The sequence below is a fragment of the Gigantopelta aegis genome, chromosome 14, assembly GCF_016097555.1.
Source record: "Gigantopelta aegis isolate Gae_Host chromosome 14, Gae_host_genome, whole genome shotgun sequence".
In the NCBI taxonomy this organism is placed as follows: Eukaryota; Metazoa; Mollusca; class Gastropoda; order Neomphalida; family Peltospiridae; genus Gigantopelta; species Gigantopelta aegis.
The window spans coordinates 321,750-339,589 of NC_054712.1; the positions used below are offsets into that span (position 1 = coordinate 321,750).

Sequence of the window (17,840 nt, forward strand, 5' to 3'; positions counted from 1 at the left end):
TAACAGTGGCTTTTTGACAAATTAAAAAACAAAACAAAAACAAAACCAACAACTACGATTCATATCCCAATATATGGTGATTTTCATTGTTGGTAACACGATCAAATTTATTATCGAATTGGCTGTCACAATCTGCTATTGATCCCTGAAAATGACCGCGATGTGCCGCTGTTGTTGTCAAGAGAAAATACTTGCCGAAAACCACTTTTTGAACTTAAAATTTCAAGCCATTTTACAATGCAAAATCTAATTTTAAAGACACAGGAAGTTAAGTTGTTTTTTGTTTCCTGTTAATAAATCGTTTCCGGTGAATGTCTCGCCTGCAGTAGTCAGAAGGTTAAGAACCTTTTTAGTGATATTCAAAGTTAAATGATTTTTTTCATATTTATGTTTGACAAAATTACCATTAATTTTCTGACTGTTTCATCAACATGTTAAGCTAAAGATGCACATTATTATTTTTCTGACAGTATATATGTTTACCTACTGTGTATGTACAAAAACACAATTCTATATCTACCATTCACATTATTACTTTTCTGACAGTATATATATGCTTACCTACTGTGTATGTACAAAACACAATTCTATATCTACCATTCACATTATTACTTTTCTGACAGTATATACATGTATGTTTACCTACTGTGTATGTACAAAACACAATTCTATATCTACCATTCACATTATTACTTTTCTGACAGTATATACATGTATGTTTACCTACTGTGTATGTACAAAACACAATTCTATATCTACCATTCACATTATTACTTTTCTGACAGTATATACATGTATGTTTACCTACTGTGTATGTACAAAACACAATTCTATATCTACCATTCACATTATTACTTTTCTGACAGTATATACATGTATGTTTACCTACTGTGTATGTACAAAAACACAATTCAATAACTACCATTCAGGTTTTGTTTCATATACTTGTGAGACATCATTATACCTTCTTTGTGATTTCATTTCGGGGGGAGGGGGGCATAGCTCAGTGGTAAAGTGCTTACGTCATGTATGGTTGGTCTAGAATCGATTCTCTGGTGGACTATTTCTCATTCCAGCCAGTGCACCACCATGACTGGTATATCAAAGTCTGTGGTATGTGCTATATCCTGTCTGTGGGATGGTGCATATATATAAAAGATTCCTTGCTACAAATGGAAATATGTAGTTAGTTTCCTCTCTAAACTATAATGTCAAAATTAACAAATGTTTGATGTCCAATAGCTGATAATGAATAAATCAATGTTGTCTAGTGGTGTTGTTAAACAAACGAAGGTTTACTTTCATTTCAGGGTGTGAAGAAGCCTTTCCGCGATGTGATTCGTGCCAACATCGGAGACTGTCACGCCACGGGTCAGAAACCCATTACCTTCCTTCGACAGGTGGGGCACAAATAGTGCATTAGATCTAATGAAATTAACATCAATGATCTTTCATTTTTTATGCATGTCATATCAGTTAGCAAGTATACAGTTGATGACATGCGAAGAAATGTGAAAGTAATATGAAACAAATGCAGTTTGTTTTCAAGTGTATACACACACAACGATTATTACAGGTAAAGTGGGTGATTTAATGATTATTAAGTAAAGTGGGTGATTTGTAACGTCTCTCAGTGAACGTGGCAATACAACGATTATTACAGGTAAAGTGGGTGATTTAATGATTATTACAGGTAAAGAGTGATTTAACGATTATTACAGGTAAAGTGGGTGATTTGTAAGGTCTCTCAGTGAATATGACAATACGATTATTACAGGTAAAGTGAGTGATTTAACGATTATTACATATAAAGTGAGTGATTTGTAAGGTCTCTCAGTGAACATGACAATACGATTATTACAGGTAAAGTGGGTGATTTAACAATTGTTACAGGTAAAGTGGGTGATTTGTAAGGTCTCTCAGTGAATATGACAATACGATTATTACAGGTAAAGTGAGTGATTTAACGATTATTACAGGTAATGTGGGTGATTTGTAAGGTCTCTCAGTGAACGTGGCAATACAACGATTATTACAGGTAAAGTGGGTGATTTGTAAGGTGTCTCAGTGAACGTGGCAATACAACGATTATTACAGGTAAAGTGGGTGATTTGTAAGGTCTCTCAGTGAACGTGGCAATACAACGATTATTACAGGTAAAGTGGGTGATTTGTAAGGTCTCTCAGTGAACGTGGCAATACAACGATTATTACAGGTAAAGTGGGTGATTTGTAAGGTCTCTCAGTGAACGTGGCAATACGATTATTACAGGTAAAGTGGGTGATTTGTAAGGTGTCTCGGTGAACGTGGCAATAGGTTCATACTTGACCCTAATACTTCATATATTTATAGCCAATTATTTAAAGTAAAAATGGACCCCAAGTTTAGTTAATTGACAAACCTGTTTGAATAAGAGTCCGACCCTGACGGAGAAATGGTGAACTACCCGTAAAAATAGACTAGAACTCGATTCCTTAACCGCTACTTCTCAGACGAACGTGCACTTTAAAAATACCCCAAAAAAAGCATTTTCTGGTATTAGAAACATCAGGATGACCAGAAACACTTCAAATGTACGAACATGGATGATCTAGACCATAAAATCTTAAGTAATTATGTATGATTTCAGTTATCAAAAATGGTTCTAATAGAGAAAAATATGCCTCAGTAGTTTTTAAAAACTAGAAGGGTTCATGCATTTGATATTTTCTAGTTACAAGGTTTAATCTGTCATGATGCATGTGAAAAAGCTCTATTTTTTTCCATGGATAGCAACGTAAACAAACTGATTTGGTATTTTTATTGCTGTGTAAAACATGTTGACCTCCTGGTAGGTGGCAGCATTGTGCGCCCACCCGGCCGGGCTGATGAACGCCGCCGTGATGCCGGACGATGCCAAACAACGAGCCAAGAGAATTCTGGCGAGCTGTGGCGGGCAGAGTGTAGGTAATAACACAGACTCTTGTTATAACACAACACAGACTCTTTTGTTATAACACAACACAGACTCTTTTGTTATAACACAACCCAGACTCTTTTGTTATAACACAACACAGACTTGTTATGCCACAACAGAGACTCTTGTTATAACACAACACATACTCTTGTTATAACACAACACAGACTTGTTATAACACAACACAGACTGTTATAACACAACACAGACTTTTGTTATAACACAACACAGACTATTTTGTTATAACACAACACAGACTCTTTTGTTAGAACACAACACACTCTTGTTATAACACAACACAGACTCATTTGTTATAACACAACACAGACTGTTGTTATAACACAACACATACTGTTATAACACAACACAGACTCTTGTTATAACACAACACAGACTTGTTATAACACAACACAGACTCTTCTGTTATAACACAACACAGACTCTTTTGTTAGAACACAACACACTCTTGTTATAACACAACACAGACTCATTTGTTATAACACAACACAGACTGTTGTTATAACACAACACAGACTGTTGTTATAACACAACACAGACTGTTATAACACAACACAGACTCTTGTTATAACACAACACATACTTGTTATAACACAACACAGACTCTTGTTATAACAATACAGACTCTTTTATAACACAACACAGACTCATTTGTTATAACACAACACAGACTGTTGTTATAACACAACACAGACTGTTGTTATAACACAACACAGACTGTTATAACACAACACAGACTCTTGTTATAACACAACACATACTTGTTATAACACAACACAGACTCTTGTTATAACAATACAGACTCTTTTATAACACAACACAGACTCTTTTGTTATAACACAACACAGACTCTTGTTATAACACAACACACTCTTTTGTTATAACACAACACATACTCTTGTTATAACACAACACACTCTTTTGTTATAACACAACACAGACTTGTTATAACACAACACAGACTCTTTTGTTATAACACAACACAGACTCTTTTGTTATAACACAACACATACTCTTGTTATAACACAACACAGACTCTTGTTATAACACAACACATACTCTTGTTATAACACAACACAGACTCTTTTGTTATAACACAACACAGACGCTTTTGTTATAAAACAACACAAACTCTTTTGTAATAACACAACACATACTCTTGTTATAACAACACATACTCTTTTGTTATAACACAACACAGACTTTTGTTATAACACAACACAGACGCTTTTGTTATAAAACAACACAAACCCTTTTGTAATAACAAACTTCCTATAACACAAACTATTGTTACAACACAGACTCTTTTGTTATAACACAACACAAACTGTTATAACAAACTCGTAACTCTTTTGTAATAACAAACTCTTTGTTATAACACACACTATTGTTAGAACACAGACTCTTGTTATAACACAACACAAACTTTTGTTATAACACAAAACAAACTCTTTTGTTATAACGCAACACAAACTTGTAATAACACAAACTCTTTTGTACCAAGATAAACTCTTTTGTAACAACAAACCTTTTTGTAACAACACAAACTCTTTAGTAATAACAAACTCTTTTGGAATAACAAAAACACTTTTGTAACAACATAAACTTTTTTGTCATAACACAAACTCTTTTGTTATGTCTGTGGTCCTTAATCGTATGTTGGCAGTTAAAATGTGCTGAAAGCATTGTTAAATAAAACATTTCACATGTTTTGTTTGTTTACTGTTCAGGAGCATACAGCGACAGTGCGGGTGTTCGGGTGATTCGAGAAGACATCGCCAAGTACATCGCGGAGCGAGATGCTTTCCCATGTGACCCAGATAACATTTACCTCAGCACTGGAGCCAGTGACAGTATTAAGGTAGAACCCAGTGTTAATAAGGCCCAAAACACACCAAAACTAACATTTACCTCAGCACTGGAGCCAGTGACAGTATTAAGGTAGAACCCAGTGTTAATAAGGCCCAAAACACACTAAAACTAATATTTACCTCAGTACTGGTGCTAGTGACAGTATTAAGGTACAACCCAGTGTTAATAAGGCCCAAAACACACCAAAACTAACATTTACCTCAGCACTGTGCTAGTGACAGTATTACGATAGAACCCAGTGTTAATAAGGCCCAAAACACACCAACACTAACATTTACCTCAGCGCTGGAGCCAGTGACAGTATTAAGGTACAACCCAGTTTTAATAATTAAGGCCCAAAACACACCAGAACTAACATTGGTGCTAGTGACAGTATTAAGGTATAACCCAGTGTTAATAAGGCCCAAAATACACCAAAACTAATATTTACCTCAGTACTGGTGCTAGTGACAGTATTAAGGTATAACCCAGTGTTAATAAGGCCCAAAACACACCAAAGCTAATATTTACCTTAGCACTGGTGCCAGTGACAGTATTAAGGTAGAACCCAGTGTTAATAAGGCCCAAAACTAATATTTACCTCAGCACTGGAGCCAGTGACAGTATTAAGGTAGAACCCAGTGTTAATAAGGCCCAAAATACACCAAAGCTAATATTTACCTCAGCACTGGAGCCAGTTACAGTATTAAGGTAGAACCCAGTGTTAATAAGGCCCAAAACACACTAAAACTAATATTTACCTCAGCACTGGTGCTAGTGACAGTATTACGGTAGAACCCAGTGTTAATAAGGCCCAAAACACACCAAAACTAACATTTACCTCAGCACTGGTGCTAGTGACAGTATTAAGGTACAACCCAGTTTTAATAATTAAGGCCCAAAACACACCAAAACTAACATTTACCTCAGCACTGGTGCTAGTGACAGTATTAAGGTATAACCCAGTGTTAATAAGGCCCAAAATACACCAAAACTAACATTTACCTCAGCACTGGAGCCAGTGACAGTATTAAGGTAGAACCCAGTGTTCGTAAGGCCCAAAACACACAAAAACTAACATTGGTGCTAATGACAGTATAACCCAGTGTTACGCACACTGTACAGTTAAGTTGTCCAGTAATTATCTGTTACGCACTCTCTGTACAGTTAAGTTGTCCAGTAATTATCTGTTACACACTCTCTGTACAGTTAAGTTGTCCAGTAATTATCTGTTACACACACTGTACAGTTAAGTTGTCCAGTAATTATCTGTTACACACTCTGTACAGTTATGTTGTCCAGTAATTATCTGTTACACACTCTGTACAGTTATGTTGTCCAGTAATTATCTGTTACACACTCTCTGTACAGTTAAGTTGTCCAGTAATTATCTGTTACACACTCTGTACAGTTATGTTGTCCAGTAATTATCTGTTACACACTCTCTGTACAGTTAAGTTGTCCAGTAATTATCTGTTACGCACTCTCTGTACAGTTAAGTTGTCCAGTAATTATCTGGTACGCACTCTCTGTACAGTTAAGTTATCCAATAATTATCTGTTACACACTCTCTACAATTAAGTTGTCCAGTAATTATCTGTTACGCACTCTCTGTACAGTTAAGTTGTCCTGTAATTATCTGTTACACACTCTGTACAGTTAAGTTGTCCAATAATTATCTGTTACACACTCTCTGTACAGTTAAGTTGTCCAGTAATTATCTGTTACACACACTGTACAGTTAAGTTGTCCAGTAATTATCTGTTACGCTCTCTCTATACAGTTAAATTAAAAATGATCTGTGTATGTCTGCACACTCGACATAAAAGAAAACGGTCTTTGGCGAGTAGGGAAACTTTCATAAAAACTTGGTTATTATGTCTGATACCAGTGTCCATTGTCTGTTTGATACATACAAGAAAAGTTTTATTTTATTTTAGCAATAAAAACATTTTTGAAATATTTATTGTGTCAGCATTTTCCGACTAGAAAACCACTTGTTTGGTGCTAAATATGTCACGTGATTTCAATGGTCGTTCTGTCATCTGATATTTTGTTATCAGTTGTAGATTTCAATGGTCGTTCTGTCATCTGATATTTTGTTATCAGTTGTAGATTTCAATGGTCGTTCTGTCATCTGATATTTTGTTATCAGTTGTAGATTTCAATGGTCGTTCTGTCATCTGATATTTTGTTATCAGTTGTAGATTTCAATGGTCGTTCTGTCATCTGATATTTTGTTATCAGTTGTAGATTTCAATGGTCGTTCTGTCATCTGATATTTTGTTATCAGTTGTAGATTTCATTTGTCGTAACTGCTTAGTTTAATTTACTGTCTTTTGTTTATTTAGTAACTAACCCTGTAAAATATTGTTATTCTCTTTATGATTCATGTATGGCAGATCATTTTAGACTGATTGTTAAGTGAAATGTGTTTATGTTTTTGTGTGTGATTGCAGAGCGTTTTAAAACTTCTCATGACGGGGAAGTCCGGGGATGATCGTGCTGGGATCATGATTCCAATACCTCAGTATCCTCTTTATACGGCCACAATTGCAGAGTACAACGCCTATCCAGTGAGTATTAATACACAATACTTTATTCATGTCGGCAAAATCTTCATCCCAGTGGGACGTAGGTTGTGGTTTATTTATATTCTTTCATAGGTCAGTTATAATGTCAGTCATGGGACGTAGGTTGTGGTTTATTTATATTCTTTCATAGGTCAGTTATAATGTCAGTCATGGGACGTAGGTTGTGGTTTATTTATATTCTTTCATAGGTCAGTGATGGTGTCAGTCATGGAACGTAGATTGTGATTTATTTATATTCTTTCATAGGTCAGTGATGGTGTCAGTCATGGGACGTAGATTGTGATTTATTTATATTCTTTGATAGGTCAGTCATGGTGTAAGTCATGGGACGTAGGTTGTGATTTATTTATATTCTTTGATAGGTCAATTATGATATCAGTCATGGGATGTAGGTTGTGGTTTATTTATATTTGATAGGTCAATTATGATATCAGTCATGGGATGTAGGTTGTGGTTTATTTATATTCTTTGATAGGTCAATTATGATATCAGTCATGGGATGATAGGTTGTGTCATGGGATGTAGGTTGTGATTTATATATTGATAGGTCAATTATGATATCAGTCATGGGATGTAGGTTGTGATTTATTTATATTCTTTGATAGGTCAATTATGATATCAGTCATGGGATGTAGGTTGTGGTTTATTTATATTTGATAGGTCAATTATGATATCAGTCATGGGATGTAGGTTGTGGTTTATTTATATTCTTTGATAGGTCAATTATGATATCAGTCATGGGATGTACACATGTAGGTTGTGGTTTATTTATATTTGATAGGTCAATTATGATATCAGTCATGGGATGTAGATTGTGGTTTATTTATATTCTTTGATAGGTCAGTTATAATGTCAGTCATGGGATGTAGATTGTGGTTTATTTATATTCTTTGATAGGTCAGTTATAATGTCAGTCATGGGATGTAGATTGTGGTTTATTTATATTCTTTGATAGGTCAGTTATAATGTCAGTCATGGGATGTTGATTGTGGTTTATTTATATTCTTTCATAGGTCAGTTATAATGTCAGTCATGGGACGTAGGTTGGGGTTTATTTATATTCTTTCATAGGTCAGTTATGATATCAGTCATGGGATGTAGGTTGGGGTTTATTTATATTCTTTCATAGGTCAATTATGATATCAGCCATGGGATGTAGGTTGTGTTTTTTTTATATTCTTTGATAGGTCAATTATAATGTCAGTCATGGGACGTAGGTTGGGGTTTATTTATATTCTTTGATAGGTCAATTATAATGTCCGTCATGGGACGTAGGTTGGGGTTTACAGGGTTCCAGCTGAAATTTTTTCATTAATAGCCAAAGTTGTAGCCAAATGTTTACTTTTATAGCCACAATATACATTTTATAGCCAAAAGAGTGGATTGAAAATTTTAATATTTATATTTGTGTAATTTATTCTCAAATTCATGTGGTGTATTTGTCCTAGTGAGCAATACATTTGTGATTCTTTTCAGGTTTTCTTGAACTGCTTTTTAAATGGCCCATTCAGATTGTTAATAAACTATAACTATGAAATAAAAACAACCCGGTCCCGCTTAGCGTCACCACGTGATAACTGTGATTAAAGATCACATTTGAACGAGCGTTTGATTTACTAGAACAATGTTTTAAAATTAAACCTAAACAATGATACAAAATGCAAATTATCTTGGTAGATAAAACATAAGAATATAATTCGGTGTGAAACTTAAATAAAAAATTGTGGACCTGCATATCTGGCATTTTAATAGGTTATACCAAGCTTACGCAAACTGAAATAAATATATTCATACAAATGAAGTACTCAATCGAACAGAGCCCTGTATGTAGATTTTATTCGTGAGGAATCGTTAACGATTTGATTGGTTCACGATTCACTGCATCCACATTTTATTTTATTAAGGGCAAGGGTTTCGCGCGTATATTTTCTTTGGAATGGCGGCGACATTAAATATATATATATATATATATATTAGGAAAATAAGATAATCGGAATTTCGGGAAACATTGGTTGAAAAAAATAAATCGCCATTTTGTATCGCCTGATTGACCAGATTATAGCCAAATTTGTGATAATTCGCCAATTGGTGACAATGGCGAATGGCAGCTGGAACCCTGGGTTTATTTATATTCTTTCATAGGTCAGTGATGGTGTCATTCATGGGACGTAGGTTGTGATTTATTTATATTCTTTGATAGGTCAATTATGATATCAGTCATGGGATGTAGATTGTCATGGGACGTAGGTTGTGGTTTATTTATATTCTTTCATAGGTCAGTGATGGTGTTAGTCATGGGACGTAGATTGTGGTTTATTTATATTCTTTCATAGGTCAGTGATGGTGTCAGTAATGGGACGTAGGTTGTGATTTATTTATATTCTTTCATAGGTCAGTGATGGTGTCAGTCATGGGACGTAGGTTGTAATTTATTTATATTCTTTCATAGGTCAGTGATGGTGTCAGTCATGGGATGTAGGTTGTGGTTTATTTATATTCTTTGATAGGTCAGTTATGATATCAGTCATGGGATGTAGGTTGTGGTTTATTTATATTTGATAGGTCAATTATGATATCAGTCATGGGATGACGTAGATTGTGGTTTATTTATATTCTTTGATAGGTCAGGTATGATATCAGTCATGGGATGTAGGTTGTGGTTTATTTATATTCTTTGATAGGTCAGTTATGATATCAGCCATGGGATGTAGGTTGTGGTTTATTTATATTCTTTGATAGGTCAATTATGATATCAGTCATGGGATGTAGGTTGTGGTTTATTTATATTCTCTCATAGGTCAGTTATGATATCAGTCATGGGATGTACACATGTAGGTTGTGGTTTATTTATATTCTTTGATAGGTCAATTATGATATCAGTCATGGGATGTAGATTGTGGTTTTTTTATATTCTTTCATAGATCAGTTATAATGTCAGTCATGGGATGTAGGTTGAGGTTTATTTATATTCTTTCATAGGTCAATTATAATGTCAGTCATGGGACGTAGGTTGGGGTTTATTTCTATTCTTTCATAGGTCAATTATGATATCAGCCATGGGATGTAGGTTGTGTTTTTTTATATTGTTTGATAGGTCAATTATAATGTCAGTCATGGGACGTAGGTTGGGGTTTATTTATATTCTTTCATAGGTCAATTATAATGTCAGCCATGGGACATAGGTTGGGATTTATATTATAATAATTACAAACCTCCCACCGTTATATGATTTACTCTATTCTGATTGGACGACATCACTAAATAACTGAATGTTATCCTTTGATAAACCTCAGAAAATGACATCATTACATTTGACATTTTTTGTGAATTTATCCTGTATAACAGTCACAAATTTAGTATAAAATCACTTTGCAATTCAATTTTATACAATTTGTAACTGTTATAGATTGATAAATTCATAAAAAATTACAAACAATTCTAATTTGATTCTTCTTTCACAGGTCAGTGATGGTGTCAGTCAAGGGATGTAAGTTGTGGCTTATATTATATTAATTCTTATTTCGCAAGTTGGGTACTTCTTGGATAAAGACTTGGGCCTCAGATGAGACACAATATCTAGTGTACTGGATCGGTCATGGGATGTATGTTATGTTTGTATTAATTACCGGTATATTGATTCTTCTTTGATAGGTTGGTTACTTCCTGGATGAAGACTTGGGCCTCAGATGAGACACAATATCTAGTGTACTGGATCGGTCATGGGATGTACATTATGTTTGTATTAATTACCGGTATATTGATTCTTCTTTGATAGGTTGGTTACTTCCTGGATGAAGACATGGGCCTCAGATGAGACACAATATCTAGTGTAGTGGATCGGTCATGGGATGTACGTTATGTTTGTATTAATTACCGGTGTATTGATTCTTCTTTGATAGGTTGGTTACTTCCTGGATGAAGACAACACATGGGCCTCAGATGAGACACAATATCTAGTGTACTGGATCGGTCATGGGATGTACGTTATGTTTGTATTAATTACCGGTGTATTGATTCTTCTTTGATAGGTTGGTTACTTCCTGGATGAAGACAACACATGGGCCTCAGATGAGACACAATATCTAGTGTAGTGGATCGGTCATGGGATGTACGTTATGTTTGTATTAATTACCGGTGTATTGATTCTTCTTTGATAGGTTGGTTACTTCCTGGATGAAGACAACACATGGGCCTCAGATGAGACAATATCTAGTGTAGTGGATCGGTCATGGGATGTACGTTATGTTTGTATTAATTACCGGTATATTGATTCTTCTTTGATAGGTTGGTTACTTCCTGGATGAAGACTTGGGCCTCAGATGAGACACAATATCTAGTGTAGTGGATTGGTCATGGGATGTACGTTATGTTTGTATTAATTACCGGTATATTGATTCTTCTTTGATAGGTTGGTTACTTCCTGGATGAAGACAACACATGGGCCTCAGATGAGACACAATATCTAGTGTACTGGATCGGTCATGGGATGTACGTTATGTTTGTATTAATTACCGGTATATTGATTCTTCTTTGATAGGTTGGTTACTTCCTGGATGAAGACTTGGGCCTCAGATGAGACACAATATCTAGTGTAGTGGATCGGTCATGGGATGTACGTTATGTTTGTATTAATTACCGGTCTATTGATTCTTCTTTGATAGGTTGGTTACTTCCTGGATGAAGACAACACATGGGCCTCAGATGAGACACAATATCTAGTGTAGTGGATCGGTCATGGGATGTACGTTATGTTTGTATTAATTACCGGTGTATTGATTCTTCTTTGATAGGTTGGTTACTTCCTGGATGAAGACAACACATGGGCCTCAGATGAGACACAATATCTAGTGTAGTGGATCGGTCATGGGATGTACATTATGGTTGTATTAATTACCGGTATATTGATTCTTCTTTGATAGGTTGGTTACTTCCTGGATGAAGACATGGGCCTCAGATGAGACACAATATCTAGTGTAGTGGATCGGTCATGGGATGTACGTTATGTTTGTATTAATTAGCGGTATATTGATTCTTCTTTGATAGGTTGGTTACTTCCTGGATGAAGACAACACATGGGCCTCAGATGAGACACAATATCTAGTGTAGTGGATCGGTCAAGGGATGTACGTTATGTTTGTATTAATTACCGGTATATTGATTCTTCTTTGATAGGTTGGTTACTTCCTGGATGAAGACGACACATGGGCCCTGAGTATCGGCGAACTGAAGCGAGCAATCACGGCAGCTCAGAAACACTGCGAGCCTCGAGCCATTGTCGTGATCAACCCGGGAAACCCCACAGGTAGACCACAACAGGCAGGTCACACAGGGGTCATGATAGACACAATATCTAGTGTACTGGGTCACACATGTCATGATACACACAATATCTAGTGTACTGGGTCGCACACATCATGGTAGACACAATATCTAGTGTACTGGGTCACATAGGGGCCACACATCATGATAGACACAATATCTAGCGTACTGGGTCACACAGGGGCCACATGTCACGATTGACAATATCTAGCATACTGGGTCACACAAGGGCCACATGTCATGATAGACACAATATCTAGTGTACTGGGTCAACACGGGCCACATGTCATGATAGACACAATATCTAGTGTACTGGGTCAACACGGGCCACATGTCACGATAGACACAATATCTAGTGTACTGGGTCACACACGTCATGATAGACACAATATCTAGCGTACTGGGTCACACACGTCATGATAGACACAATATCTAGCGTACTGGGTCACTCACGTCACGACAAGACACAATATCTAGTGTACTGGGTCACACATGTCACGATACACAATATCTAGCATACTGGGTCACACAGGGGCCACATGTCATGATAGACACAATACCTAGTTTACTGGGTCACACACGTCATGATAGACACAATATCTAGCGTACTGGGTCACACATGTCACGATAAGACACAATATCTAGTGTACTGGGTCACACATGTCATGATAGACAATATCTAGCATACTGGGTCACACAGGGGCCACATGTCATGATATACACAATATCTAGTGTACTGGGTCACACACGTCACGATAGACACAATATCTAGCGTACTGGGTCACATATGTCACGATAAGACACAATATCTAGTGTACTGGGTCACACATGTCATGATAGACAATATCTAGCATACTGGGTCACACAGGGGCCACATGTCATGATATACACAATATCTAGTGTACTGGGTCACACACGTCATGATAGACACAATATCTAGTGTACTGGGTCACACATGTCATGATAAGACACAATATCTAGCGTACTGGGTCATACATGTCACGATAGACAATATCTAGCATACTGGGTCAACACGGGCCACATGTCACGATAGACACAATATCTAGTGTACTGGGTCACACACGTCATGATAGACACAATATCTAGTGTACTGGGTCACACATGTCACGATAAGACACAATATCTAGCGTACTGGGTCATACATGTCACGATAGACAATATCTAGCATACTGGGTCACACAGGGGCCACATGTCATGATAGACACAATATCTAGTGTACTGGGTCACACATGTCATGATAGACACAATATCTAGTGTACTGGGTCACACATGTCATGATAAGACACAATATCTAGTGTACTGGGTCACCCACGTCACGATAGACACAATATCTAGCGTACTGGGTCACACATGTCACGATAGACATAATATCTAGCGTACTGGGTCACACATGTCACGATAAGACAATATCTAGCGTACTGGGTCACACACGTCACGATAAGACACAATATCTAGCGTACTGGGTCACCCACGTCACGATATACACAATATCTAGTGTACTGGGTCACACACGTCACGATAGACATAATATCTAGCATACTGGGTCACACACAGGCCACACGTCATGATACACACAATATCTAGTATACTGGGTCACTCACTTCACGATAGACACAATATCTAGCGTACTGGGTCACACATGTCACGATAGACATAATATCTAGCGTACTGGGTCACACACACGTCATGATAGATACAATATCTAGCATACTGGGTCACACACAGGCCACACGTCATGATACACACAATATCTAGTGTACTCGGTCACTCACGTCATGATAGACAATATATCTAGTGTACTGGGTCACACACGGGCTGCAGTTGCTAATTGCTGCATGTAATGATGAGGCCAAATATCTAGCATACTGGGTGTATACCACAAAATAAAATCCCATACACAACAATAGTAACTTGTGGCTAAAACTCCTACCTGCAGCATATCGGGCGATGTATACAATACAGATATAATTACTACGACACCTCACCCTTAAAGTAAATCAAATTATTGTTAAAACTCCTACCTGCAGCGTATCAGGCGATATACAGTACAGATATAAATACTACCACCCCTCACCCTTAAAGTAAGTCAAATTATTGTTAAAACTCCTACCTGCAGCATATCGGGCGATGTATACAATACAGATATAATTACTACGACACCTCACCCTTAAAGTAAATCAAATTATTGTTAAAACTCCTACCTGCAGCGTATCAGGCGATATACAGTACAGATATAAATACTACCACCTCTCACCCTTAAAGTAAGTCAAATTATTGTTAAAACTCCTACCTGCTGCGTATCGGGCGACATACAATACAGATATAAATACTACCACCCCTCACCCTTCAAGTAAATCAAATTATTGTTAAATTAATCGGGGATTTATCCAGGATTTTTCACCAGGGTCTCATGTCTGATCGGATTGAAAATATGTGTGCAAGTAAATTATACTTGGAATCCATGTTTTCAAGCCACCGAATGATGCAGTACACCACATCTACATTAATTTAACAGAACAGACATAATTAAATTTTTGATATAGAAATTGGAAATTTTCAGTGTGACTTTGGGAAGGTGCTTACATGTATTTATTACCCATATGGGCTCAAATATACGGGGTAATATTTTTTCGATCTCTGCACAGTGTGCAGATTGCTTCTACAGCCACTGATTGGCTGGCTTTAAAATCACAACATTTGGTTGGTTGCTTGCCATGTCATATAATTTTTTCATTCATGAGTCAGATTACACATACGTTATACGATCTACAAAGATTTACAAAATTAAATGGACTCATTTGTTTCGTAAACATGAAATGGTATATTTTCATAAGCAGCGGCTTTAATAATATATAAAAATAATTATTTTCAAATGCAAATACAGTTGTATTATTTTGTACTGTAAACATTTGGCTGTAAAGAGAACGCCGTTATGCTATGACGTCACTTACATTACGTCATGTAATGCGCGTAAGATTATATCACGTAAAGGCTGATGTTGTAGACTCCAGAGGAATTTTTACATTAAAAATCAGTTAAAATTGACAATGGGTAATAAAGAGAATAACCAACTCGCTATGAGGAATTGTGAATTATCTGTCCCTCGTGCCTGGATAAAGCCTGTTGAACCTGGGTTAGTCTTGTATGTTCAGACCCACAGAATGCTGGATAAAGCCTGTTAAACCTGGGTTAGTCATGTATGTTCAGACCCACAGAATGCCTGGATAAAGCCTGTTAAACCTGGGTTAGTCTTGTATGTTCAGACCCACAGAATGCTGGATAAAGCCTGTTGAACCTGGGTTAGTCTTGTATGTTCAGACCCACAGAATGCCTGGATAAAGCCTGTTAAACCAGGGTTAGTCTTGTATGTTCAGACCCACATAATGCCTGGATAAAGCCTGTTGAACCTGGGTTAGTCTTGTATGTTCAGACCCACAGAATGCCTGGATAAAGCCTGTTGAACCTGGATTAGTCTTGTATGTTCAGACCCACAGAATGCTGGATAAAGCCTGTTGAACCTGGGTTAGTCTTGTATGTTCAGACCCACAGAATGCTGGATAAAGCCTGTTAAACCTGGGTTAGTCTTGTATGTTCAGACCCACAGAATGCCTGGATAAAGCCTCTTGAACCTGGGTTAGTCTTGTATGTTCAGACCCACATAATGCTGGATAAAGCCCTGTTGAACCTGGGTTAGTCTTGTATGTTCAGACCCACATAATGCTGGATAAAGCCTGTTGAACCTGGGTTAGTCTTGTATGTTCAGACCCACAGAATGCTGGATAAAGCCTGTTAAACCTGGGTTAGTCATGTATGTTCAGACCCACAGAATGCCTGGATAAAGCCTGTTAAACCTGGGTTAGTCTTGTATGTTCAGACCCACAGAATGCTGGATAAAGCCTGTTGAACCTGGGTTAGTCTTGTATGTTCAGACCCACAGAATGCCTGGATAAAGCCTGTTAAACCAGGGTTAGTCTTGTATGTTCAGACCCACATAATGCCTGGATAAAGCCTGTTGAACCTGGGTTAGTCTTGTATGTTCAGACCCACAGAATGCCTGGATAAAGCCTGTTGAACCTGGATTAGTCTTGTATGTTCAGACCCACAGAATGCTGGATAAAGCCTGTTGAACCTGGGTTAGTCTTGTATGTTCAGACCCACAGAATGCTGGATAAAGCCTGTTGAACCTGGGTTAGTCTTGTATGTTCAGACCCACAGAATGCTGGATAAAGCCTGTTAAACCTGGGTTAGTCTTGTATGTTCAGACCCACAGAATGCCTGGATAAAGCCTCTTGAACCTGGGTTAGTCTTGTATGTTCAGACCCACATAATGCTGGATAAAGCCCTGTTGAACCTGGGTTAGTCTTGTATATTCAGACCCACATAATGCTGGATAAAGCCTGTTGAACCTGGGTTAGTCTTGTATATTCAGACCCACAGAATGCCTGGATAAAGCCTCTTGAACCTGTGTTAGTCTTGTATGTTCAGACCCACATAATGCTGGATAAAGCCTGTTAAACCTGGGTTAGTCTTGTATATTCAGATCCACAGAATGCCTGGATAAAGCCTGTTGAACCTGGGTTAGTCTCGTATGTTCAGACCCACAGAATGCTGGATAAAGCCTGTTAAACCTGGGTTAGTCTCGTATGTTCAGACCCACAGAATGCCTGGATAAAGCCTGTTAAACCTGGGTTAGTCTCGTATGTTCAGACCCACAGAATGCCTGGATAAAGCCTGTTAAACCTGGGTTAGTCTTGTATGTTCAGACCCACAGAATGCCTGGATAAAGCCTGTTAAACCTGGGGTAGTCTTGTATGTTCAGACCCACATAATGCTGGATAAAGCCTGTTGAACCTGGGTTAGTCTTGTATGTTCAGACCCACAGAATGCCTGGATAAAGCCTGTTGAACCTGGGTTAGTCTTGTATGTTCAGACCCACAGAATGCTGGATAAAGCCTGTTGAACCTGGGTTAGTTTTGTATGTTCAGACCCACAGAATGCTGGATAAAGCCTGTTGAACCTGGGTTAGTTTTGTATGTTCAGACCCACAGAATGCCTGGATAAAGCCTGTTGAACCTGGGTTA

At 37.3% G+C, this 17,840-nt stretch overlaps 1 protein-coding gene across 1 annotated transcript in view; it reads left to right on the forward strand.

Moving 5' to 3' along the window:
* The window catches only part of LOC121388335 (alanine aminotransferase 2-like), a 31,897-nt gene extending 14,512 nt beyond the window's left edge, over positions 1 to 17,385 (forward strand). Inside the window, exons 2-7 of the mRNA XM_041519634.1 lie at positions 1,311 to 1,400; positions 2,835 to 2,946; positions 4,705 to 4,835; positions 7,285 to 7,401; positions 12,592 to 12,721; positions 17,300 to 17,385. Of these exons, the coding sequence (XP_041375568.1) occupies positions 1,311 to 1,400; positions 2,835 to 2,946; positions 4,705 to 4,835; positions 7,285 to 7,401; positions 12,592 to 12,721; positions 17,300 to 17,385 (666 nt within the window). The remainder of the gene's footprint in view (positions 1 to 1,310; positions 1,401 to 2,834; positions 2,947 to 4,704; positions 4,836 to 7,284; positions 7,402 to 12,591; positions 12,722 to 17,299) is intronic.
* Positions 17,386 to 17,840: the final 455 nt, after the last annotated feature.